Below are 27,654 nucleotides of genomic sequence, written 5' to 3'. Positions count from 1 at the left end.
CCATTTAGAATGCACCATTTAATGCTTTTTAGTGTGTTTACAGAATTGTGCAGTCATCACCACATTTAATTTGAGAACACTTTCACCACCTCAAGTAGAAAATCAGGACACCTTAGCCATCACCTATAAATCCAACCACCAGTTCTAGTCTGCCACTAATCTTTTTGTCTCTGTAGATTTGTCTATTCAGGACATTTTAAATAAATATAATTTTTTTTTTTTTTTTTTTTTTTTTTGAGATGGAATCTTTCTCTGTTGCCTAGGCTGGAGTGCAGTGGCGCAATTTTGGCTCACTGCAACCTCTGCCTCCTGGGTTCAAGCAATTCTCCTGCCTCAGCCTTCTGAGTAGGTGGAATTATAGGCATATGCCACCACGCCTGGCTAATTTTTGTGTTTTCAGTAGAGATGGGATTTCACTATGTTGGTCAGGCTGGTCTTGAACTCCTGACCTCATAATCTGCCCACCTTGGCCTCCCAAAGTGCTGGGATTACAGGCGTGAGCCATTGCCCCGGCCACAAATATAATCATATAATATGCGGTCTTTTGTGATTGACTTATTTCATTTAGCAGAATGTTTTCGAGTTTCATCCATATTATGATATATCCATTTTAGCAAGTATCATGACCTCAGTTTTTTATTGCCTAATAATATTTCATTGTTTGGATCTATTCCATTTTTTAAATCTGTCTATCATTTGATGGAAATTTGGACAGTTTCAATGTTTTGGCTGTTACTATAATGCTGCTATGAGTAATTTCTGTCTGAGTTTTTGCATGGACATTTGTTTTTCATTTCTCATGGATTTTTACCTGGGAGTAGAACTGCTGGGTTGTATGGTACCTCTATGTTTAACCCATAGAGTAGCTGTCAGATTATTTTCTAAAGCGATTGCACTGCTGTGCATTCCCACTGGCAATATGTCAGAGTTCCAGTTTCTCCACATCTATGCAAACCATTGTTATTATCTGTCTTTTTGATATTAGCTACCCTGCTGGATGTGAAGTAGAGTCCCATTGTGGTTTTGATTTACATTTTCCTGATGGCTAATGATGTTCAGCATCTTTTCATGTGCTTATTGGCTATTTGTATATCTTCGTTGGAGAAATATCTATTTACATTCTTTGTACGTTTCATAAATGGCGTCATTTGTCTTTTTATTATTGCCTTCTTTATGAATCCGACACATAATTCCCCTATTAGACATTCAGTTGCAAATATTTTCTCCCACTTAGCAGGTTGTCTCTTCTCTTTGTTGGTGGTGGCCTTTGAAGCGCAGAATTTTAATTTCAAAGAAGTTCAATTTATCAGCTTTTTTTCTTTGATGGCTTCTGCTTTTGGTGTTATACCTAGGAAATTATTGCCGAGCCAAGGTCACAACAATTTATGCCTGTGTTTTCTTTTAATAATCTTATAGTTTCAGCTCTTAACATTTAGGTCTGTGATCCTTTTGGAGTTAGTTTTTGTATATGGTGTGAAGTAGGGGGTATAAATGAATTCTTTTGTGTTTGTATATTTGGTTGTCCTAGCACCATTTGTTGGTGAGACTATTCTTTTCTCCATTACATTGTTTTGTCTCTTTTGTTGAAAATCAATTGACATTTGTGTATGGGTTTATTTTTAGACTTTCACTTCTGTTCCTTCAGTCTGTATATCTATCCTTATGCCAATACCACACCATCTTGATTACTGTAGCTTTGTAGTAAGCTTTGGAATAGATAAGTATGAATCCTCCAATTATATTCTTCTTTTCCAATATCTTTTTTCCGGCTATTTTGGAGATTTGCCTTGAATTCCCATATGAAACATAGGATCAACTCATCAATTTCTTTAAAGAAGCTAGATGGGATTCTGAAAGGGATCCCGTTAAATCTGTAGATGAGGTAGGATGTATTGCTATCTTAATAATATTCTCTTTCAATCTATGTACATAGGATATCTTCCCACTTAGTCTTCAGTTTTTTAAAAAGCATTTTGTAGTTTTTAGATATAAGTTTTGCAGTTTTATGTTTATCACTAAATACTTCATTTTTGATGCTATTGCAAATATGATTATCTTAATGTTATTTTTGGAGTGCTCATTGCAAATATTAATATATAGAAATATAATTAATTTTTGTATTGATTTTATGTATTGCAATATGCTGGACTCTTTTATTAGTTCTAATAGATTTTTTAATGGAATTACTAGGATTTTCCTACACATAAGCCTGTTACCTGCAAATAGAGATATGTTCATTTCTTCCTTTTCAATCTGGATATTTTAAATTTCTTATTATTTTTTGTATAATTGCCTTTTCATAACCCTCTAATACAATGTTAGATGGAAGTGGTGAGAGCTGTTATCCTTTTCTTGTTTCTGGTCTTAGTGTGAAAGCATTCAGACTTTTACTATTAAGTATGATAATAGTTGGGGGTTTTCCATAGATACTTTAAAAATCATATTAAGGAGGTTCTCTTCTATTTGTAGTTTTTTGAGTGTCTTTTTTATGAAGGAATGTTTTTTATATGCTTTTTCTGTATCTTTTGATATAATCATATGACATTTGTCCCTAATTCTATTAATATAGTATATTACATTAATGATTTTCCTCTCTTAAACCTTGCATTCTTGGGATAACTTCCACTTGATCATTGTATTAGTTTGTTCTCACACTGCTATAAAGAACTACCCGAGACTGAGTAATTTATAAAGAAAAGAGGTTTAATTGACTCACGGTTCTATAGGCTGTGCAGCATGCTTAGTTGGGGAGGCCTCAGGAAACTTAGAATCATGGTGGAAGGGTGAAAGAGAAGCAAGCATGTCTTGTCTTCACATGGCGGCAAGAGAGAGGGCAAAGGATGAAGTGTACACACCTTTAAACAATCAGATCTCTTGAGAACTCACTCAGTATCATAAGGACAGCAAGGGGGAAACTGCCCACGTGATCCAGTCACCTCCCACTGGGTCCCTCCCCCAACATTGGAAATTATAATTTCACATGAGATTTGGGTGGAGACAGAGCCAAACCATATTAATCATGATGTTCATTTTATGGGTTGCTGGATTCTGTTTGCTAGTATTTTCTCGAGGATTTCAAAAAAATCTGTATTCATCAGGCATGTTCATAAGTACACCTTTATTATAAGTGACCTCGGGAAATGGCAGTTGGGACCCCAGTATTCTCAGCCTGCTGTGCTTGAGGTAGAGTAACCATCCTATCAGTGGGACATTGGGGGAGCAAGGGATTCTCAACATCTTGCTGCACTTGGCCAGGAATTTAGCCTATGCAAATCAGAGCTGCAAGGCTGAAAAATCCTGGTGATCTGCCCATCTAGTATGCTATCGTGTACCTTGACTGTGAACTGGAGAAAGAGAAAACCCTGTTTTCTTGGCACTGTTTTTCTGGAATGAGGAGTGGAGCTTTTGTCACACTGAGGGTAGAAGGAAGGAGTCAGTTATGCCTCAAGTGCCACTTTAATGAGGTTAACTAGAGTTTCTTGAATAAATGTTTCTTCATTTGCTGTATGGCTACAGGACAATATTTAGAAATGTTAATTTTTTAAAAATTATTTTTAGCACTTACTGCTATTTCACTGGGGATCATTTCTACAGATTTCTATATATCATCATTTCAGAAGAGGAACTGTTATGATGGCCCCCTTTTGTCTTTGATGAGAGTCTATATTAATAATTATGATACAGGTTTTATCTTCAAAAGCTTGATTTTCCTACGGACAATACATTTCACATATAACTAGGAATTGGAGGGTAGCCTGACTTAGGAAGGTCCTGAGACTTGACTGAAATCCTGCTGTATTGAAGGTGAAAGAAATATTTCTTTTCCTATTCTTGTTTTAAATATCTAAATATTGAAGATAGGTGAGAGCTGGGTGTGGTCACTCGCCAGTAATTCCAGCACTTTGGGAGGCTGAGACAGGTGGATTTCTTTGAGGCCAGCCTGGGCAACATGGTGAAACCCCAACTCTACAAAAAAAAAAAAAAACAAAAAACAGTTAGCCAGACATGGTGGTGTGCACCCGTGGTCCCAGCTACTGAGGAGGCTGAGCAGGAGGATTGCTTGAGCCCAGGAGGTCAAGACTTCAGTGAGCCAAGATCGTGCAACTGCACTCTATCCCAGGCGACAGAGTAAAAAAAAAAAAGGAGAGAAAGAAAAAAAAGATAGGTGAGGTTAGAATCTGTGAAGAAGAGTTGCCAGAATTCACTTTTCTTGTGTCTTAGAAGCATAAACATTAACTCTATATCTTCTAGTCAATAAAAAATCTCTCCTCATACCTAATTAGCTAGATCAATGGGGATATGCGTTTTTAGAAGTCATGCTAGGAATTTTCTCTTTTAAAAAATTCTCTGAAGGAATACTTCTTTTATAAAAAGTCTGTAGTTCTATTCTGGCCTGTATTTCTTTTTTAAATTCCAATACTAGGCTGCCCTGTATATCAAATCAGAGGATTACCTATCATTTTATTGAAAGTTTAATAGGCCAAACTTTATCTTTCTAAAGGGATTTTATAAAAATCTACGAATATCATGCCTTAATTTCTGAACCAGCTTTTAATTGATATAGACCATTATGCAAATTAAACATGAGTATTTTAAAATTTTGCAAAAATTTGCTAATCATCTATATTTGTTCAAATTATCATGATGTTACTTATTTTTTTCCTCGTGTTTTGAAATGCTACTCTTTTCTGGGTTTCTTTAACCATTAGATATAAATGTCATTTTTCAGACTAAACTTCAGTGGCTCTGTGAGGAACTGAAAGAGAGAGAAAACAGAGAGAAAAATCTGCGACACCAGCTGATGCTCTGCAGACAACAACTCAGGAATCTGACTGAAAACAAGGAATCTGAGCTGCAGTGTCTCTTCCAACAGATAGAAAGGCAGGAGCAGCTTCTGGATGAAATACATCGTGAGAAGAGAGGTGTGTTAGTTGTTCTTTCATTTTTCTTTGTTTATATTTATGGAATCCTAATCCTAGGATTGGAAAAAACCGACTTCTATTGCATCCAGTTTGGACTGTTTCCAAGCCCATCTCCTTTTCTTGTCTTTGTCGTCTTATCTTTCTTCACTTCTAGGATTAGAAGAGAAAACTCTTCAGCCACAGCATTCCTCCTGTGTATATGACACCTGCATTAACTGGCTGTGTGCAGGAATTAATTGATAAGACATACTGCTTCTGTCTTAGTAAAACGCTGAAGTTTAAATTTACTTCAGCAAAATACTCCTTAGTTCATTCAATACATATTTTGTGCCCATTTTCAAGTATGCACTATTTTAGGTACAGAGAATATATCAGTGAATAAAGCGGAAAAAAAAAAAAAAAAGGAAAACAAAACAAACCCCCTAGCCTTATTTAGCTTATGTTTTATTGGGTGGAGCCATAAATATTACAAATAGGTACATTATATAATATATTAGAAGGTTGTAATCACAGTGGTGGAAACAGTAGAGTAAGGGAAGGAAAGTTTGGCTTCACATATTTGGGAACTCTCTTATTAAATTATTAGCATTGATTATGGCAATGTGTCCAGTGAGAGGCCTATTGATATGTTCTCCATAAAAGGAAAAGAGGGACTGAAGAAAGACCTTGGTTGTGGAATTGGAAAACAGGCAGCAAATGCAAAAGACGTTGTGGAGGACCAGCCCAAGGTGAGGAAGAGAGAGGACTCACAGGAGATTCGAAGGTCTCAATCGTTTCGCCATTGTGAGTAAGAGGAAAGTCAGGAAGTAGTTGATTTGGTGGGAGAAAAAGAGGGCATGCATTTTTACCTAATTCTTAAAATCAAAACTGTAAGAAAAAAAAAAGTATTATGAAGGCCCAAATTTTGTCATAAGAGATATGTTAATCTTTTGCCTGGTACGTGAAAAATATTATAATAGTACTACCTGGTGGATTTGGACATAATGAACACTTTAGTCTGCTATCAAGCAAATACTGTTAAAGTTGAGGACGTATAAACAAGTTAATTGCTAGAAATATAAGCAACATGCTCTTGGTAAAAAGAGTTTTGATTACTTCTGCTGAGGTCCCTGTGGGGACATTTTTGTAGGGCATGTCACTTTATTTGGATCTTAAAAACAAAGCAGAATTTCCAGAAGGAAAAGAGGAAGAGAGATTTTCTGCAGAATTTATCTGCATGGTGATTTAAACATATTTTTTTACAGTAGTACACATAGAGAAGGTAAAAGGCAGCAGTGATTAAGTTTAGATATTTCTGAGACATCAAAGTGAATTGTTAATACAAATTTATAGGTGATTCTCTTTACCATCTTAGAAACTTATCTATTAACTAGAACAAAGTTACTTATCTATAAGTGAAATATGACAGATAAACTTTCTGTTTGCTAGAATCAATGCCATCTCAGAGTTACTATTTTTAGTTCGATTTAATGTCATAGTAAGTGACATCTGCCAGGTTAGCTGAGGCCCTGGGACAAGGAGTTTCCACCACTGATTGCTGCTATATACATAGATCTGAGTTGTCATACACTTTTGGGTATTCTGGGCCTGTAAGTCTGGAAATTTGGAATTTGGAGATTCCGGTAGGAGAGGAAATTTATTAAGGGGTTAATTAACGTCAGGAACCTCTTAGAAGTTTAGTAATTATTCACTGAGAAATTCTTCAGTTATAAGAGGTAACAAAGACAAGAGTAAAGAGCTGTAAACTTCAGCTGGGAGGATTTAGGTATAATATAAGAATATGTTGAAACTATCAGGTTTACTAAAACTTAAAATTTATGTGGAAATTGAAAGGAATTTTTCAAAAGTTTTCAGAAGGAGAGGCATTTCTACAGTATAGTTATATTCTTAGTGTACAAAATGCTAGTGAATATGAACAAATATAGAACGCGATTTTCTTATTTTTTCCTGAAACCGAAATAGTGCCTCTTTTTTAAACAGGTGACGGATCTTGCTTTCCAGGCACTGGGTGGTTGTGGTTTTGGCTATTATGTGTACATAGCTTTCCTTCTTGGAATAATTAGAAATTGACATGACCTGAAATTCCTTTACCTTAAAGATGAAATTTGATTTACTTATTATTTCTAGTTTGGGGTAGGTGCTATACTCTTTTGGCTTTGTTTTATTAGGTGGGATCTTCACCAATTCCTCACTGCCCTCATGCTGTAAGTACAATGTATAGAAAATAGTCATTCCCAGCAGCAGGTACTGTACCAAATCTTCCTGAATCTGTCCCTTGCTGTCATGTGTCATTTGTTAGAATGCACATCTAAGGGTGAAATAAGCCATTGTCAAAGTTTCTTTGTTAGGGAGTTATCTTTTCTGAGTAGTTATAAAAGGGAAAGTACTACAGGTAAGAGGATGAAGAAGAAAGAAAATAGTCTTCCAGCTCTTCAGAAAATAATGCCTTTGCAGCAGAGAATGAATGCCCAGATTATTTTTGGTTAGCACCTGTGTCTTAGCTAAAAAGTAGGCAGTGAAAGAAATATGCATCATTTCTGTCAGTCTGTCTGTCTGTCTGTCTCTCTCTCTCTATATCTGTATGCAGATATAGATATGAATCTCTGTGTGTGTGTGTGTGTGTGTGTGTGTATGTGTATATACATTTCACTAGTTTGAAGTTTCACCCTAGTAATGGCTGTGGGTGTGGCCTGTCCTGGCCCAAAGATACTTTATTTCTTGCCTCAATGAATTTCTGACAGGCACACAATTGAGAAATGTGTTTTCTTATATGTATCACCTAGCATAGAATTTCTATGAAGGCAGTGATTTTTTAATGTTTTGCTGAATGCTGCATCTCAGTGCCTAAAAAGAACCTGGTGCACAGTAGACATGTGAAATATGTATTGCACAACTGAATGAATAAGGGAATTAATGAAAACATTAAAGGAGCACAGTTAATAGGGGAGCCATAATATTAACATTTAGTGAAAAAAAATCACTGTTGTGAAAGAAAGCATAGTTTTTCCCCAAAGTTTAGATTTAGAAAGAGATGATATCGTGCCATTGGCCCAAATTTATTTATTTTTCCCTGTTTTGAAATTTATTGGATACTTATTAAACTCTGCTTAACCAAAATAAAAATCAGCAAATATTTGGCAGAGGTTGATTAAGTAATTTAATTAGAGTGGTTTACATATTGTTTATGACACTCTGGAATTAGATAACAGCATTTGTCTTTTCTAATATTTCAGTTATGTATTACATTTTATGGTAGCAATATTTAAATAATTTATATTTTATTCATTTCGTGACAGTATTCTCTAAGAGCTTCCTCATTCATTTAGGGACACAATAACATTGTTAGTATTAATTCTAGCCCCATTGTGTACTATGAGTTTACTCTCTAGTATAACACGTGAAAAAAATTCAAAATACCTAAATATATATAAAAAAAAGACTATTAAAACTGTGTGTGTGTCTAAAACAGTCTCAGTCTTTAAGAGTAGAATGACTATAACTTTTAGAGTATGATTCTCTATGTACTACTAATCATAGAAGAGCTTGAGCCTGATTATATATGTTCAGTGGAAGGGGCTGTTAATGGGAGAGGTCGAACAGGTGGAAGTTTAACTGGTGTAGCAGGATCCCGGAAGATATGAGTGGATGAGGTCCAAAGTAAAGGTAGAGGCCGGACGCGATAGCTCACGCCTGTAACCCCAGCACTTTGGGAGGCCAAGGCGGGCGGATCACGAGGTCAGGAGATTGAGACCATGCTGGCTAACATGGTGAAACCCCATTTTTCTACTAAAACATGTTTCTACATGGTGAAACCCCATGTTTCTACTTTAGTCTCTACTAAAAATACAAAAAAAAAAAAAAAAAAATTAGCCGGGCATGGTGGTGGGCACCTGTAGTCCCAGCTATTTGGGAGGCTGAGGCAGAAGAATGGTGTGAACCCGGGAGGCAGAGCTTGCAGTGAGCCGAGATCGCGCCACTGCACTCCAGCCTGGGGGACAGAACGAGACTCCATCACACACACACACACACACACACACACACACACACACACACACACACACGAAATAAAATAAAAAAAAAATAAAGGTAGAGAAGTGAATCTTGGAAAGAACAAGGGCAAAAGAGTTGCAGATTTCTTATTTTAAGATCCTTTTAGTGTTTTGAATATGCTAGTATATTTGGCAGATTCACTTATCACAATAATTTTTGTAGTGGTTTTCTTATTTTGATGGTTAGTTTCTCAGCATCTGTAATTGGGTCTAATTGGTCTTTGCCTTATGTAAGCTCAAAGAAAGGATGAACATATACATAGCCTAGAAGTAGGCAGTAGAGGAAAGATATATTATCTCCCTATCCCTTGTATATGCTCAAAGAAAGGATGAGTATTTGGAGAAAAGGAGAGAAGGGATGAGAAGCAGCCACTGGATTTGCAATGTAAAACTTTGGCATGACCTGTGTCTTAGGAGTGGTTTAAGCCAGATTGCCAAGTCTGTATTTTTGGCAACCTGCTTCCGAAGCATAAAACTTGTCATATGATGGATATCCAAAGCATTAGAGCCACCTTAGTGATGAATCTGGCACACTATACACTGATTATTCTGGCCGTATACATGGCTGTGAGCATGAGTTATTTTACTACAGAAAGAGATGCAGTAGACTCCCCTTATGTTGGGGACTTAGGCACCCTAGTGTATGCCTGAAACTGCAGATAGTACCAATCCCTATATAATCCCTATATGCACTGCTTTTTCCTATACATACATACCTGTGATAAAACTTAATTTATAAACCAGAAACAATAAAACATTAATAGTAATTAATAATAAAATAGAAGAATTATAACAGTATAGTATAATAAAAGTTATGTGAATGTGATCTCTCTCTCTCTGTCGCTAGATGTCTTGTTGTACTGTACTTTCCTCTTTCCGGGCTGCAGTTGACAGGCAGTGATTGAAACCAAACTGAAACTGTGGATAAGGGAGGAGACTACTGTATGACTTAGACTTTTTCTATCTAAAAATCTAATTTTAATGTAATTTGATAGATTTTAGATTTTTCAATGGTGTTATCAACCTTTTAATGGTTTGTTCTTTTGGTTTCATCATTCTCAGTGTTATGAGAAACTTTTAAGCTGATTTTTCAGCTTTTAAGCTGCTTTTCCCTGCTCATCCTCTGAATTTCTGTGCTACGTCTACAGCTGGTGGCCAATTGCTGTTAACAGAGGGTAATTTCTTATAATTTATTTGTGGTACAGAAATGATGGAGGGACTGTCGAACTGTAGACATCTTTTCTAACACGTAGTTTAGACTTAGGATTGTATACTTTATGTTGTGCTTATACATTATTCATATATTGGTTTATTTTTCTAGTCATCCAGTCACTCAGTTGTCTATTACTTACTCTGCAAATCGTTTCGCACAGTTTTTCAGGTTTGTCTTATTGAAGAAATAATTTACAATCATGATACTCATAGATGTGTCCTTTAGTCCAAAAATAGGGAGAAGCCATTTTTTCTATTCCATGTTGGAGTGTAATATTGAAACATGCTGAAGTAACTTAGGTGATGATTTCTAAATGTAATATCATTTATTTATTTGTGCTCTGGTTAATTTTTAAAAATTGGATTTAGCATCTGATTGATTGCTTGAAAGTGGGGTCTTGGTCTGTCACCCAAGCTGCAGTGCAGTGGCACCATCTTGGCTTGCTATGGCCTTGACCTCTTGAGCTCAATCTATCCTACCATCTCAGACTTCTGAGTAGCTGGGATGACAGGTAGATGCTACTATGCTTGGCTAATGTTTTTATTTTTTAATTTTTTATAGAGATGAGGTCTTGCTATGTTACCCAGGGAGTCTCAAACTCCTGGCCTTACATAATCCTAGACCTTGTTTTCCCAAGTTATTGGGATTACAGGCATGAATCAGTGCACCTGGCCTTAGCATCTTATTTTTACATTGTGACCAGCTTGTTCAAAAGTTCAGTGGTGTAGATCATTAGAGAAAATTAAAATAACAATTATTTTCATTGATAAATTGAAAACATTATTGAAATTTATCAGTTATTTAACATGAAGTTACCCTTTCTTTTATTTTCTTGTTTCTTTATAATTTTTTTTTTTTCAGACAGAGTCTTGCTCTGTTGCCCAGGCTGGAGTGTGGTGGCGCGATCTTGGCTGATTGTAATCTCCGCCGCCTGGGTTCAAGCAATTCTCCTGCCTCAGCCTCCCAAGTGGCTGGGACTACAGGCGTGTGCCACCACGCCTGACTAATTTTTGTATTATTAGTAGAGAAGGAGTTGCACCATATTGGCCAGGCTGGTTTCGAACGCCTGACCTTGCAATCTGCCCGCCTCGGCCTCCCAAAGCGCTGGAATTACAGGCGTGAGCCACTGCACCCAGGCTATAATTGTTTTTAACAACCAATTGAGAAAGAATAGTTTTTAATAAATTATGCCTACTATTACAGTCAAATCATAATTTTTTAAGAAATATGTTTTATTCTTATTTTCTTTTGCTTATAGATATTTCATTACAGTAATTTTGTTTCTCATATGTTTTCTGTTATGAATTGAAATCCAGCCTAGGTCAACAGGGATTGAAATTAAACTACATTGACTAAATATTCCTAGGACCAGAATTAAATTAATGATATGCCTAGGGATGCTGATACACAGATCTGTGCAGATGTCAACTGTGATTGAATGCGAAATCAACATTCATGTCTTTAGTCAGTAAATAGGCAATGGAAAGTTATGATTCATTATTCTTTAGTTAACTGTAAATATCTCTGAGCCCTCCCTCTTTCACCTCTTGTGTAATGGGCCTAAAATTTATAACACTTCTATTGAATGAACTTAATTTTAGAGATAAAGATTTTCAATATTTCCCGTAATATATTCAGTTGGCAACAGACCAGTATTGATTGAGTGGGAAGTTTAAATATTTAAAGTTTATATTTTTCCTCTTCCAAAATATTGAGGAGAAAGACTGTGTGTGTGTGTGTGTGTATGTATTTTGAAATATATTCTGGAAAATTCAGAAATGTTAAATATATTATGTGAATTCTTAGATTTTCTTGTTTCTTCATCTTATAGATTATTTGTATAGCAAAGCTGTTCTTCTGTAAACTTGAATCATGAGCACACTTAGGGAGATGAGAAAGGTAAAGCTCCTTGTGCTAAAATAGATTTGATTTGAGCTTTTAGGTTACTAAGTAGCTTTCATTAAATTCAAAGCATATCTTTGCTGTGTTTGTTTCTTTTAAGCCTTATATTAGAGCTACCTTAAAACAAATGCAAATGGAAACTGTACATTTTGACTATTTATTGTTACAAATATGGATTTCTGGGAGGGCGTTTCTGCTTTGGTGGTGTCTTGTAATGAGTACTATCTGTCTTTTCTATAATGTTACATACAAAATGATAGTAATACCTGCCTATTCCCTCCCTCCTCTGCCAAAAGAAGTCCACAACCTAAAAGGGTGGGATACATGGTTGAATCTGTGAGTATGTTACCTTACGTGGCAAAAGGGATTTTATAGCTGGAAAAAAATTAGGTTTCTAGAGACAAGATTATCCTGTATTATCTGGGGCACAATATAATCACATGGTCCTTAAAAGTGAAAGAGGGAAGCAGAGAAGGATTCAATATGAGAAAGACTCAACTGCAGATTGCTTATTGAAGATGGAAGAGGGGGACCATGAACCAAGGGATATGAGCAGCCTCTAGCTCCTGGAAAAGACAAGGAAATGCATTCTTCCCCAGAGCCTCCAGAAAGGAAGGTAGCCTTGCTAAGAGTTGATTTAGCCCAGTAAGAACTGCATTGAACATTTAACGTACAGAACTGTAACATAATAAATTTGCATCATTTTGAGGCACAAGTTTGTGGGAATTTGTTACAGCATCTATGGAAAACTAATATACTAATAAAATAGTGAAATTAGAGATCTGTAATAGGTTCTCTGCTACTTGATTCCCTGTGTATCAAGAAATTTTCCAACCTGCTTGACCCTCTTTGGAAATGTGCATCCATTTTTGGACATTTGTCAGAAAATTAGGAATATTCATAAATTACTTTCACTCTGTTAACCTTGACATATACTGAGATAGTTCTTGAAATGTGTGAAATATGGTATTTTCAAAATGAGTATGATTTCCTTATGCCTATGTATACATATTTGATATTCTTTCTTCAAATATGCTATGAAAATTCAAAGAAGTTACATGGGTTATGAGTGAATCTGAAATGCAGACAGTCCATATTGGCTTAGGCTGTTGTAAGGCCCTTGATCTTATGTAGTCATATTTTCAAATTTTATCCTTTTATTTTGACTTGTACTATAGTGTTAAAATGGACATAGATGGAAATCTAAAAATAAAATCACAGGGAAAAAAATTAAGAAACAGAGAAATACTGTCCTAGGCACCAAGAAGGAGTTGTTTTGGTTTATCACTTTATTTAGCTCTCAGTTTTCTGACATCTGGGAGGAATATCTGTTAGGTCACATGGTTCTTATTATCTTAAATGGAGCACAGAAACTGCTTGGGAGAAACAAACTTATTTTGAAAACTAAATTCAAGAGGAATCTATTATATAGATCTTTCTGTAAGCAATGTAATGTGTAATGAATAATGTTTTCAGTCACTGCTTTTTTTTTTTTTTTTTTTTTTTTTTTTTTTTTTTTTTTGAGACGGAGTCTTGCTGTGTTGCCAGGCTGGAGTGCAGTGGTGCCATCTCAGCTCACTGCAACCTCCGCCTCCTGGAATCAAGTGATACTCCTGCCTCAGCCTCCCAAGTAGCTGGGATTACAGGTGTGCACCACCACACCCAGCTAAGTTTTGTATTTTTAGTAGAGATGGGGTTTCACCATGTTGGCCAGGATGGTCTTGATATCTTGACCTTGTGATCCGCCCTCCTTGGCCTCCCAAAGTGCTGGGATTACAGGCGTGAGCCACTGCACCTGGCTCTCAGTTATTGTTTTAAACAGTAATAACATCTAACATTTATTGCTATGTGCCAGACACTGTTTAAGTGCTTTAAGTTATTTATAATTTTATTTAATTTTCAGGTAGGTACTATCATCCAGCTTTAGAGAAAAAGTCAGGGTGTCATTTCTTAGCAATAAGACAAAGTAGCTAGTGACATATTATGACTTTTGTGGATCCTAAAGATCCACTTTTGTGGGCCCCTTCCTCCCTTAAAAAAATTAAACTTTTGATTATATTAGTATGAAGACACAAACAATGCAGGCTAGTTTTATTAGTCTATATTCGTTATTACATTCTTTTTTCTTGTTTTAAAATACATCAAAACATTTTCATGTTGGCCATCGACACTGTGTCTGCTAGAGTGGTTGTCCTTTGTAACGGTGTAGATTACACTCTAAGAGTATATGGAGGATCTAACTTCACAGAGTATGGGTGAGGGAGATGTTGAAGTCAGGGTTTCCTTAGAAAGTGATGCCTGACCTTAGCCAGGTAAGGGGTGATAAGCATAGCCATTCCAACAGAGAGAACAGCATTTATGAAGGGTTGAAGTGGGAAAGAACTTGGCTGAATCATGAAATAAGGAAACTCAAGTGCAAACAAAAAGGTTGTGACTGCACTTAGTAAATTTAATAAAATTATCTGTGTCCTCTTACAGACTGAATTTTCAGATGCCTAGTCTACCTTTAGTAGGTTCTAAACTTCAATTTATGATTGAATTTTAAGTATTTGAAGTTTGATGATCGTTTATTATTGATTACACTGGGGTCCAGAATGGTTTACATACTAGATGTAGTTGCTGAAAATAAACATATGCATGTCATGAAATATAAAATGGAAATATTTAAAAATACAAGACATCAATATATTCTATGTGAAACTTACATATGCCTTATAGCCATGAAATTTCCATTTGAATCTTTAGGGAATTTTTTAAAAATTTATTAATTTGAGAGTTTTCCTGAAAGCAAATTTAAAATCTCTCTTATATTTATGATTTGAAAGAAGATTACATTCTCCCATTTCCTTGTCCACTATAACTGGTAACTTTACAAAGTTTTTCTTAACTGTTTGTCATATATTCATTCCTCTCTTTCTGTTTATACCACCTGTGTTAGTCTGGGTTCTCCAGAAACAGTAGCAATAGGGTGTGTTTCTATGCACAGACACACAAATACACATACACACACACACACACACACGACCCATGTAGTTATGAAGACTGAGAAGTCCCAAGATCTGTAGTCCACAGGCCAGAGACCCAAGAGCACCTACGGTATAGTTCCAGTCTTAGTCCAGTGCTATAAGAACCAAGACAGGTAATGGTGTAAGTTCTAGTCTGAGTTCAAGCTTAAGGCAAGAGAGAATTGATGTCCTAGTTTGAAGATGTTCATGCAGAGGGAGAATGATTTTTGCTCAGTGTTTTTGCTCTGTTGGGACCTTCAGTGGATTAGATGAGGCCCACTCATATTGTGGAGGCAATATGCTTTTCTTTCAGTCTACTGATTCAAATGTTAATATAATTTAGAAACACCCTCACGGACATACTCAAAATAATATTTAACCAAATATCTGGGCACCTTGTGGCCCAGTCAAGTTGACATATAAAATTAACCTTTATACCAACTTTGTCTTATTTAGCTCTTTATTGCTTCATACCTACAAGGATTATAGAAACATCTTACTTGCATGATCTTCCTAACCTGCAGTCTGTGTCTTCTGCTGGACTTGTCCTCACCTATATGCCTGCTAAAGCCCAACACAGATAATTTTTCCCAGCAGGAACACTATGGTGGGTGTTTCAAGGACACACTGTACCCTGGGCTCCAGCTATTTGTTTCTGCATTCATTAACCTGCTCTTTAATAAAGCATTTGGTAAGAGTGAAATCTTACAGAAATAACCTCGAATACTCTCAGATTAATACAAAAAAGTAAATCACCAATTTTGGTTTTGTAATAGATTACTGACAACACACCCACAACTGACCTCTACCAAAACAGGTTTTGTTGGAGAAACCACACACACACTCACACACACACACACACACACACACACACACACACACTCAAGTGCTGTAATCAGTTTTGCCAGATGAATCTTCATTAAACACAGCTTTGATCCCATGACTCTCCAGCTTAGAAACCTCAGTGGTTTTCCCACTGCTAAACAAATAAAGTTCAATTTTGTTACAAAAGCCCTACCATTTTTTTTCCTCTTCTCTTTCTATATAAACTCTAGCCCTTTTTTATCATGTTTGCTAGTGCAGTTTTTTTTTTGTTTGTTTGTTTTACCACTCTATTGCAATTAAAACTTTCAGGTAGGGTTCCATGACATTTGCCACTTATTGCTGTTTCCTCTGGTTATCTGCATATATGTTATTTAATACTAGGTTTTAATCTCTTGTTTCCTCATTGCATCTGGTACCATGTTTTATGTTTAACAGAAGGTAAACGTATTTAATGAATGTTTGTGTGTGGGAGCAGGTGGATAGATGGGTGGATGGATAAATGGATGGTACAGATTTCCCTCCTACCTCTTTTTTTCCATTTTTATGGTATCTTCAACTGAAACTATACGCTCCTGTAATTTCTAACTAGGTCTGTTCTATCAACCAAAAAGAAAACAACCAACACTTAGGTCTGTTGTATCAACCAAAAAGAAAACAGATATCCTTATTGATTTATTCTTATTTCTTTTTTTTTTTTTTTTTTTTTTGAGACGGAGTCTCGCTCTGTCGCCCAGGCTGGAGTGCAGTGGCCGGATCTCAGCTCACTGCAAGCTCCGCCTCCCGGGTTCACGCCATTCTCCTGCCTCAGCCTCCCGAGTAGCTGGGACTACAGGCGCCCGCCAGGTCGCCCGGCTAGTTTTTTGTATTTTTAGTAGAGACGGGGTTTCACCGTGTTAGCCAGGATGGTCTTGATCTCCTGACCTCGTGATCCGCCCGTCTCGGCCTCCCAAAGTGCTGGGATTACAGGCTTGAGCCACCGCGCCCGGCCGATTTATTCTTATTTCTGCTTCTTCAAAACACAGGAGCAGATATGAAGAATTGAATAACTCCAAATTATCACCAAACTAGTCTGATAATGTTTTTTATTAGCTTAGCTGTTTTCAGTGTATTTTTTGAAACTAGTATACTTGGCAACAAAAGAGTCTTTTCCCTTTTTATCTGTCCAGTGTAAAGCCCTTGAAGTTCTCCCTCATAGTATTTGGAGAGATTTTGATGCGCATGCTCTCCTTCCTGGATCAGATAAACAGTTTTATCATATCAACCATGAGAGATTATAGATTTGCTTTTTTTTCCTCCCTGTTGAGACTACTGACCCTATTGTTTCAATATTTAAAAGTAATTTTTTAGTTACGTCACATTTTGACAAGGTCGCTACCCACTGTCCTATACAAGTGACATTAGATCTTAATGTTCAGCTACTTACTCTCATTCCTTGAGATGACCATTAGGGAAATGAAGGAACCTAACATTTCTTGAGGGTTTGGTAATATGCAGGTTTTAAATGTATTATCTTATGTAACTCTTAAAATAACCTTGTGAGATTATTAATCTCATTTAACAGTTGAGGTAGCTTAGGCTGGGAGGGAAGTGGGGGCAGGTTACTTCTCCAGGATTGACAGGGAGTTACAGATGGGAGCAGACTTTGTGAAACTCGATTTTGTGTTTGTACTACTGTATAACATATCAAAATAAACCAGCAATATTCTGTCAACCTCAATGAGCCTTCTAAATTGAAACCAACCTGGCTTTCCTTGCTTTCTTGTGATCTCTTCCCTGAACTTTTCAAGAGATCAAGTTTTTTTGTTAAGCATGTTTGAAAGAAAATGAAATTGTCAAAATTTCAAAGTCTTTAGGCTGTCTTAATGACTATACCATTAGAAATTCTTATCCAGAAACAATAGTTTTACCGTTAGATATTAACTCCTTCGTTGTGATAGATATAATATTTCTAAAATTTTCTTTCACATCATTTTAGTATGTGATAACCTATAATTTTTTGAATAGCTCACAGGAACATCAAGCCTCAAGGCCCAATTAATGGATTTAATTCTAATATTATTGTATACAACTTTCTCTACCATAAAGAGGAAACTAAGATCAAACCTTTCCTTTCTTGGGCCTCCACCATGAAAGTGAGAACTATGTTCTAATCAGTCATTCAAGACCACACCTTTCTATTGTTTTTGAAATTCACAGTGATTAATGGATACTACAGTTTTCAAGAGCACAAATTAGTTTTCGTAGTCATCTACATACATACATAAATTCCACAAAACAACTCTTTCCAAGAACTACTGTGTCTGACTAACTTATACTTTTGTGTTCATGAAATATTTGTCTCTCTGCAAAGCTTTCAAAGTTCACTGGGGCCAGAAGAGATGTACATATAATATATGATCCACAGTTTCTTCCTCCTTTTCCCTGTTAAAACAGTCATGTCTCCAGCTAGAAGTTCAGCTGGGTCTGTCCATGGTACAGGAGTTGCCCTTACGTTAAACATTTCTCTTTACCCTCTTCCATTCTGAGTATAGAATGACCCAATATAACTTAACTAAGAAGCACTTTCAATCTTGAGAAAAGAGATATAAATTACAGTTGGGAGGATGTAGCTAAGGTATAAGAATGCATACTTTGAAACTATGAGGTTAATAGACACTAAAATGTTTATGGCAGTTGGAAGGATTCCTTTCCTAAAAGATATTTAGAAGGGGAGACCTCTATATAGTAGAATTTCGTTGCAATGAAATGCCAATGATTATGAACAAATATAGAAATTAATTTTCTTATTTTTTCTTAAGGTGCAATTGTAAGCTCATATTGAAATAAGAGACAGCTCTTATTTTCCAAGCCTGCTGTGACTATGGCTATTCAACGTGTACATTCTAAAGAGGTGTATATCTAAGTAATACCATCTCTTATTCTTCCACAGAGGCCAGTGAGGCCTCTGTTGGATACTAGTTAATATTTCTATCTTTGTTCATGCTGAGTTCAGCTTGGCAGTTCAAGAAAGAGAAAATGGCTGCAGTATGTACTATGTCTCCTGAGATATTTCCTAAACACACCAATCCTCATAAATATTGCACCAAATGTGTTTATCATAATGGTGTTTGTTAAGGGAGGAAAGGAGAAGTAAATGTAATTTCAATTAAATACCTATCTTCAAGCAAATATTCTTCATGCAAAATTTGGTGATACCTACCCATGCAAGAATGTCCATAACTAAAAAATCAAAAAGAAAATAGATGTTGGCACGGATGTGATGAAAAGAGAACACTTTTATACTGCTGGTGGGAATGTAAACTAGTACAACCACAATAAAAAACAATATGGATATTCTTTAAAGAAGTAGAAGTAGATCTGCCATTTGATCTAGCAGTCTCACTACTGGGCATCTACCCAGAGGGAATTTATGAAAATTATGAAATTATATGGAAAAGACTCTTACACATGCATGTTTATAGCAGCACAATTTGCAATTGCAAAACTATAGAACTAGCCCAAATACCCACCAATCAACAAGTGGATAAGGAAAATGTGGTAAGTATGTGTGTGTGGTTTATATATATGGTGTGTATATATATGGTATATATATATGGGGTGCGTGTATATATATACCATATATATGGTGTATATATATGGTGTATATACATATATGTAAATAATATATATACACACCATAGAATACTAATCAGCCATAAAAAGCAATGAAATAATGGCATTCACAGCAACCCTGGATGGTGTTGGAGACCATTATTCCAAGTGAAGTAACTCAGGAATGGAAAAGCAAACATCATATGTTCTCACTTATAAGTGGGAGCCAAACTATGAGGGCACAAAGGCATAAGAATGATACAGTGGACTTTGGGGACTTGGGGGAAAAAAGTGTGGGAGGGGGTGAGGGATGAAAGACTAAACACTGGGTACACACACACACACACACACACCAGCCCAGCCTGGGACTAGGGCAGAACTTGCTGTTCCCACTGAAAGGGCAGCAAAAGGAGATTCTGATTGCCTCAGTGATGTGTTTAACCAAAAGGGCTCAGCGTGAACCTGCAGATTCTGTGACTCTGCTTTGGCAGCATGGAAGTGACAAAAAAGGCTGTTAAAAGAGGAAAAATATAGCTATTTAATATGTGGTTACATCTAGTTAGAACTAGATCTAACTTTGGTCTAGTATATTTATAATGTTCTGCCTATATAGTTATTACTGCTACACATGATCACTTTTTTGGTTCTTCTCTTAATCCAGACAGAGACATAATCTATTAAGAGAAAATAAAAAAGTTTTGGCTGAAATACATTAACAAAAAAAACCAATAAATAAGAGTTTGGAATATCTTTCAACCTCTTAGGTTCAAATTCAATAAAAACGCTTTTTACACAGAGCCCACAGCAATGTATACCCTTTTCCTCCACCTTTTGGAATTTGTGGAGCAAACATTTAAAATGTACTTTTTTTTTTCCTTTTTCAACTTTTAGGTTCAGGGGTTACATGTGCAGATTTGTTATATGACTAAATAGCGTGTCACTGGGGTTTAATATACAAATGATTTTGTTACCATGGTAGTGAACAGGGTATCCAATAGTTAGTTCTTCCATCCTCATCCCTCTCCCATCCTCCACCCTCAGGTAGGCCCCAGTGTCTACTGTTGCCCATCTGTGTGTCCATGTGTACTCATGTTCAGGTCTCACTAATAAGTGGGAACTTGTAATATTTGGTTTTCTGTTCCTGCGTTAATTATCGTAGGATAATTTAGGATTACGGCCTCTAGCTGCATACATGTTGCTGCAAAGGACATGATTTCAATCCTTTTTATGTCTGTATAGTATTCCATGGTGTTTACATGTCACTTTTTTTTTTTGTATCTAGTCCACCAATGATGTGTATCTAGGTTGATTCCATGTCTACTATTGTAAATAGTGCTGCAATGAAATACATATGCATGTGTCTTTTGGTAGAATAATTTATATTCCTTTGGGTATGTATCCAGTAATGGGATTGCTGTGTTGAATGGTAATTTTATTTTAAGTTTTTTTAGAAATTGCCTGCTTACCACAGTGGCTAAACTAATTGACATTCCCACCAGCAGTGTGTAAGCATTCCCTTTTCTCTGCAACCATGCCAACATCTGTTATTTTTCGCTTTTTTAATAGACATTCTGACTGGTGTGAGATGGTATCTGATTGTGGTTTTGATTTGCATTTTTTTAATGATTGGTGATGTTGAACATTTTTTCATATGCTTGTTGGCTGCATGTCTTCTTTTGAGAAGTATCTGTTCATGTCCTTTGCCCATTTTTAATGGGGTTATTTTTGCTTGTTGATTTGTTTAAGTTCCTTACAGATTGTGGATATTGGACCTTTGTTGAATGCATAATTTACAAATATTTTCTCTTATTCTGTAGGTTGTCTGTTTGTTGATAGTTTCTTTTGCTGTGCACAAGCTCTTTAATTAGGTCCAACTTGTCAATTTTTGTTTTCATTGCAATTGCTTTTGGAGACTTACTCATGCAATCTTTGCCTTGGTTATTTGGGTTCTTTTTTGGTTTCACATTTTCTGGCAAAATATTACAGTAAGAATTGGCCTCTCCACTTCTGTAACTCCCTCTGACTTCTGGAGTGAGGTGACATGGATATCTATGCTTCCCCTGAGGCTTCTAAATGCAAAATTTTAAAATTTATTACTTTTTTTTTACTTTATTGTAAATTGATCTTTCTTTCACATTAAAGTAAGATACTCTACTACTTCTTTATGATTCCCCTCTCTGCTCGGTCGAATTGTAACCTTATTTTTGTTTAAGTCCTGGTATAAGGTTGATGTTAGACAAGGCATACCTGTTGTTTGGCCTCAGGTACATTTCTCTGTGTAAAGCAATCAGAACTCTTTCACAGTGGTATTGTACTTGCCTTTCACTTTCCATGCCTCCATAACCATGCTCAGGTGACTAATCATCTTATTTCTTTTCCATAGCTCTAATTCCACCCAAATATCTAGTTTATTTTTCATTAGCAATTTTTATGCAATCTTTTTTCAGGTCCGTTTTCTACCAGGATTTTTGCTCCTGGAAATGTCTGCCCCTGCCACTGCCTTTTAAAATTTCCAGTTCTCAAATATTTTGTTCACCTTCCAGCAACTCACTTCCAAAGTTTATTTTGTAAAATATTAATAATTATGTACTCATTCAACTATATTCTCTTTCTTTTAAAATTCTTTTTCCTTGAAATATTCACTTATTTATATTATCAGCTAGGCAGAAGTATTAAATGAGATCCATGAGTATATAATGCACATTTGGTTGGATGACTTACATTTTTCTCCTTAAGTTCAGTTTGTGCTGACTCAAGCACTTGTCTTGCACAGGCAACCCATAGGCAAGCTAAAAGCAACTTATTTTCAAAGACTACCTGTTAGTGTCTTTGGAGTATGTGATGTTCCATTGAATTCCATATATGAAAGATGACAATCTTTGATTTTAGATAATTTAAAATGTTAATTCAGTTAAAAGACAAGAATTTACACAAAAATTTACATATAAAGCTATGAAAAGGAGTGTATAGATGTGGGTGCATGTTTTTCAAAAGGGAGGGGTTGTTGATGGAGTAGCTCTTGTTGGTTCTCCATTTCATTTCTTATGTAGGTTTGATCCTTTCAAAGAAGCAACCACTTAAGGGATCTTGCCTTCTGTCTTTTATGACTAGGAAATGCTATAAATACTCTGAGGGAATATAAATTGCAGGTTATGGAATCACTCATAAAGAAAAGTTTTTCTTCATGCTTTTTGTTAATAGGAATTTTCCCTATTAATACAACGTTATAAGCTCCTGAAGCCTTGGCTAAATCAGGCACATCATGGCTGTCATGGTCATCAGAGATAGGAGATGTCTGTTGGTTTCTACATCACAAAGGAAGGTAACAAGTACCTCTGTTTTGGGGGATTTGGATATTGGGAAGGAAAAGGGGAGACATATTCTGGTTGCCTACCAAAAGGATCTTATAGAGGTTACTTATTTTTTTTATAGATAGTATCTTATACTACTTGTTCCCTTTTCTTATTCAAGGTAAAGAAATGTAATAATTGAATGGTTAGAGCATTTACTGGGGAAGATGTGGTTTTGGGAAACAAAGCATTTTCAGATCTCATTTGCTCAATTTGTGGTTTCTGAAAGATCTACCAGTGTAGCTGAAAAATATCAAAGCCTGATTATTCCATATAAATTAATTAGTTAGAATTAATATCATTTAAGAGTTTGAGATCTTTCCTACTGCATACTTTCTCTGGAGGGAGATTTTTCTTTCAGGATTTTAACTTTGTGAATTACAATCTTCTGTAATCAGAATGAACTTCCTCTTGTACCAAAATTCTAGCATATTATAATTCTTGGAGTCAAATAACTTTTCCTGCTTGGATATTAAATTTTCATCAATTGTGGGTCATTCTTGTTGTAGATAACGTGAAATAGAGGGCACTTGTGTTCTGGAATAGTTAATAGAGGTAAAGGCAGAGTAAATTATCTGTAGGAAAAAAGCATTGGGAGCCAAGCGTGGTGCCTCACCTCCGTAATCCCAGCACTGTGGGAGGGTGAGGCGAGCAGATCACTTGAGGTCAGAAATTCAAGACCAGCCTGGCCAACATGGTGAAACCCTATCTGTACTAAAACTACAAAAAGCAGCTGGGCGTGGTGGTGGGCACCCGTAATCCCAGCTACTTCGGAGGCTGAGGCACAAGAATCACTTGAACCTGGGAGGTGAAGGTTGCAGTGAGCTGAGATTGTGCCACTGTACTCCAGCCTGGGTGACAGAGCGAGACTCAGTCTCAAACAAAACAAACAACAACAAAAAAAAAAAAATGGAAAATAAGAATGACAAAGAGTAAACCTAAACTTGAGAATGGAATTCCAGTTGCCAATAGAGGAGAAAAACAGAGAAATAAAACAACCTTGATGTGTGATAGGGGCAGATGGAGGTTTTCCTTATTCTTTCCAAACACCGACATACATATATATAGTAGGTGCCCAATAGATAGTTGTTTAGTTAAGTAATGAGTGAATGAACAAAGGAGCAAACAACAAGGAGAGGAGGCTAGAATATGCAGTCAAAAGTAGCATAGGAACTATCCTGAAAAAGAAAAAAAAACATTATGCCTCTCATGTATTTTTGTAATAGTAAGGTAAAACACATTTATAAACATCTTACTGAAATTTCAAGAAGAGTGTCTGAGCTTTCAGTTGAACACTAGATAGTATATGGAAATCAGTAGTAAGTCCTACTGTCAACCCCAAATGTGTAAATTATTATTGGATATCTTTTTCTAGTATGTGTCTTTATTGTTAAGGTAAACATAGAATAATTTAAAAGTTTTTCAGAGGTTAATTCCAGATTTTTACCTTTTCTTTTCCTATAGAGTCTTGAATTTCACAAATAAAATTTGGTCTTCTCTGTTTTGTTTGTTTTGGGAACCTGTCACCAGTGGTTAGGGGTGATGAAAAAGGAAGTAATTTACTTAACACAATTCCAGATTGGCTGTTCTTAGAATGTATATATTTGGATAAATTATTAATTATTATTATTAAGTATTGAACTGATTGAGGACTGAGATGATTTTATTCAATGTCTTAGGTGTCTTTTATTCCATAACACACCACAAATGTTGGGTGGATAAACGGATGAATAAATTATTCTTCAGCATTCCAAATTTTAAAGTAGACTTTGGGTCCACTAATACCAAATGAACAAAAATGTTAGTAAATAGCAACCCTGTTTAATTGTGAGCACATGGTTCCTGAGACTTAAAGGTCATGAGGAGGCCAAATATTTGAAAGCAATAGCATACCACAGAACCAGTCACAGTACCCAATCTCCATAGGCTTGTCTGGTTCGTTATGGTACTCAATTATTAAATGAGGATAACGGTTTTAATCTTTTAACTGTTCTGTTTCTACAAGCTAACTTCAACCCCTCTGGGTTCTGTTTTATGATGATGGATGATTGTGTTCCATTCTGTGTAAGTTACTATTTGCTAAAACTTCCCAGAACACTGTGTAAGGTTTCAGCAATAGCTTCCAGTTAGCTCTTCATCTGTTCTCAAGTGACCTGGCAATCGTGCCCTTCTCTGTGAAGTGGGCTTTGTATGGTCTCCCATTGCCTCAGCCAATTAAGACCTTAAAATTAGGCTTTGAGGAACCCTGCTCATGCTTCCAGGAACATAATAGCACCACTTTTCATTGAAGGAGATGAGAAGTGTTTAAGTTTGGCCAATGAACAAAGCAAGGATAAAAACAAGTGCTAAAATCATAATTAGCCCTGAATATTTTAATGCAAAAAGGGTATCACTTTTTTGGACACTATTCCACCATTATGCTAGATTTCCCTCCATAATTTATGGCTAAAAGTTTTCACTTCTTATAGAGCCAATTAAGTTTATGTAGTAAGATATTTTGAAAAGGGTACTACACCGTTATTTTTGAGGCAAATAACTTTACTACCCTAGGTTTAAGCAATGATTAAAACATTTCTGTTATCTCCAGCCTGAATACTATTCTAGAATGTGAGTTCTTTAAAGGATCTTTCTTTGATTTGGGTGAAAGCGATGAGCAGATTGGACAGTGAAGTATGACATGTTTATGGGTTTCATACATACTTCAAAGTTATTGTTATCAAATAGTGATTAGTTTAATGTCTATTGGTAGTAGTTGGACTCATTTGACCTTTAAGGATTCTGGCATTTTTGTATTACGTGGGAACTGTCTTTTGCTCACTCTACCATTCTAGATTGGCAGTACTCTTAGTAATGTTTAAAAGAGAGAGTAACGTCTGCTGCCAGATGACAGAATGCTGTCCTCCTCCTTCTTCTCCTTGACTTCTTCATCATCTCTGTTTACTTGATTGTCAATTGCGTATCATATAAAAATGACAAGATTGGTATTCCTGTTTCAGTGACAAAAGAATTTGTAAAGGAAAAAGTTTAAGGAGAAGCTTATATATGAACATTGTGTTTTATAACTGTTAAATGCTTCAGTAAACTTAGTTTTTCTTTTCTCAGTTGAAAATGGCAAAATACATTATTGATACATGCTACATTTATATATAATATGTATTTATATATGTGTGTCTGTAATATATAAATATGTATACATATATCATGTATACATATGTTAGTGTATATGTGTATGGATTTTACACATTAAGGAACAGAGATGATTTTGTATAATCGTATGTTGATTGCATTCTTAGAATGGTATCTCAGAGTATTTAACCAGTCTCTGGAGTCACCACAGTGTTCAGGAACCAGCATCAGAAAATACTTATGATATTTGTGTTGTGTTCTACAGTGGTGATCCTGTTCACAGCATGGCATGACGCTGGGTGTTTCTCAGTAGTCACACTATGAATAATTTGAACTGAACATCCTTGATGGTTCAGGCCACCCCTACACACTGAAGGACATTTGGCTATCCTCGGCTCCAAAGGATAAAATGGATATTAGTGTCCATGCTCTGAAACAAGAAAAATACCCTCTTACATTTCTTTTAGAGAACTACTAAATGCCTTTCTCACAGCACCAAAAACATTTTAATGCATTTATTTGTTTTATTGTTTATATCTTTCCATAGAACTATAAACCACGTGATAGCAGTAGCCTTGTCTTAAATATATAAGTGTTCCATGACTAGCACAATATATGACCCATTATCGTTTAATTTAATTCATGTTTATTCATCAGACAAAATGTAATACTAACTTAAACACTTACCTAATTATCTATGCTTATCACTTTCCTCAAACAATTGTTAAACAACGTTTTGAAATCACTGAAACAGAGATATCATATCATGAACTTTATCCACTTATTCATGAATTCACCTGTTTATTTATTTATATCCTGACTTGTTCTATAACAGATTTATGCAGTTGATTTTATTTAAAATGTACAAAATTATGGAGCCGTGCCATATAAAAGAAGTATAACAAGACAAACACAAGCTACATGTGTAATTTAAAATTTTCTGATAATAAAATGCTATTAAAAAGGTAAAAAGAAAGTGAAATTAATTTTAATCATGTATTTATGTAACCCAATTATGTCCTAAATATGATCACTTCAACATATAATCAATATGAAAAATTATTGACTTATTTTACAGTTTGTTTTTCAACTGAGATGCCAAAATCTGGCATGTATTTTACCCTTAGAGCACACCTGAATTCCAACCAGCCACATTTCAAATGTTTAACAGTCATATGTGGCTCATGGCTAACATATTGAACAGCGTAGCCCTAGAGGATCATCTATACTGGCCATTTTTTGGTCTTATTCTTTTTATAGAAGAATCATCAGTGGTATGATTGCCAGGGTTGCTGAGATCTCTTTGGGAAGTCCAAGATGATAAATGTAACCCGAAGCTCATATACTCTAATATTAATCCTATTTATGAAAACATCTGTTATATGTAAAAATCATTTAAAGGATCTTACAATATAGACAATTTATAGCCATAATACCAATATGTAAGAAGGGAAATTAAAGCTATATAGAAATTATTTCATAGATTCTTTGAATTCTTAAATTTTCTATATACCTTTTTTTTATTTTTTATTTTTATTTTTATTTTATTTTATTTTATTTTATTTTTTATTATATTTTAAGTTCTAGGGTACATGTGCATAACGTGCAGGTTTGTTACATATGTAAACTTATGCCATGTTGGTGTGCTGCACCCATCAACTCGTCAGCACC

General features: G+C 35.6%; 1 protein-coding gene across 2 annotated transcripts in view; it reads left to right on the top strand.

Annotated features, from left to right (window-relative positions):
- The window catches only part of CEP128 (centrosomal protein 128), a 460,860-nt gene that overhangs the window by 205,582 nt on the left and 227,624 nt on the right, over positions 1-27,654 (top strand). For both annotated transcript variants that reach the window (XM_030931469.1, XM_030931470.1), the window contains one exon: positions 4,730-4,922. In XM_030931469.1, coding sequence (XP_030787329.1) covers positions 4,730-4,922 — 193 coding nt within the window. The remainder of the gene's footprint in view (positions 1-4,729; positions 4,923-27,654) is intronic.

This window comes from Rhinopithecus roxellana, chromosome 5, assembly GCF_007565055.1.
Source record: "Rhinopithecus roxellana isolate Shanxi Qingling chromosome 5, ASM756505v1, whole genome shotgun sequence".
Taxonomy (NCBI): Eukaryota; Metazoa; Chordata; class Mammalia; order Primates; family Cercopithecidae; genus Rhinopithecus; species Rhinopithecus roxellana.
The sequence above is the reverse complement of the archived record's forward strand: the minus strand, read 5'-3'. Positions and strand labels throughout refer to the sequence as shown.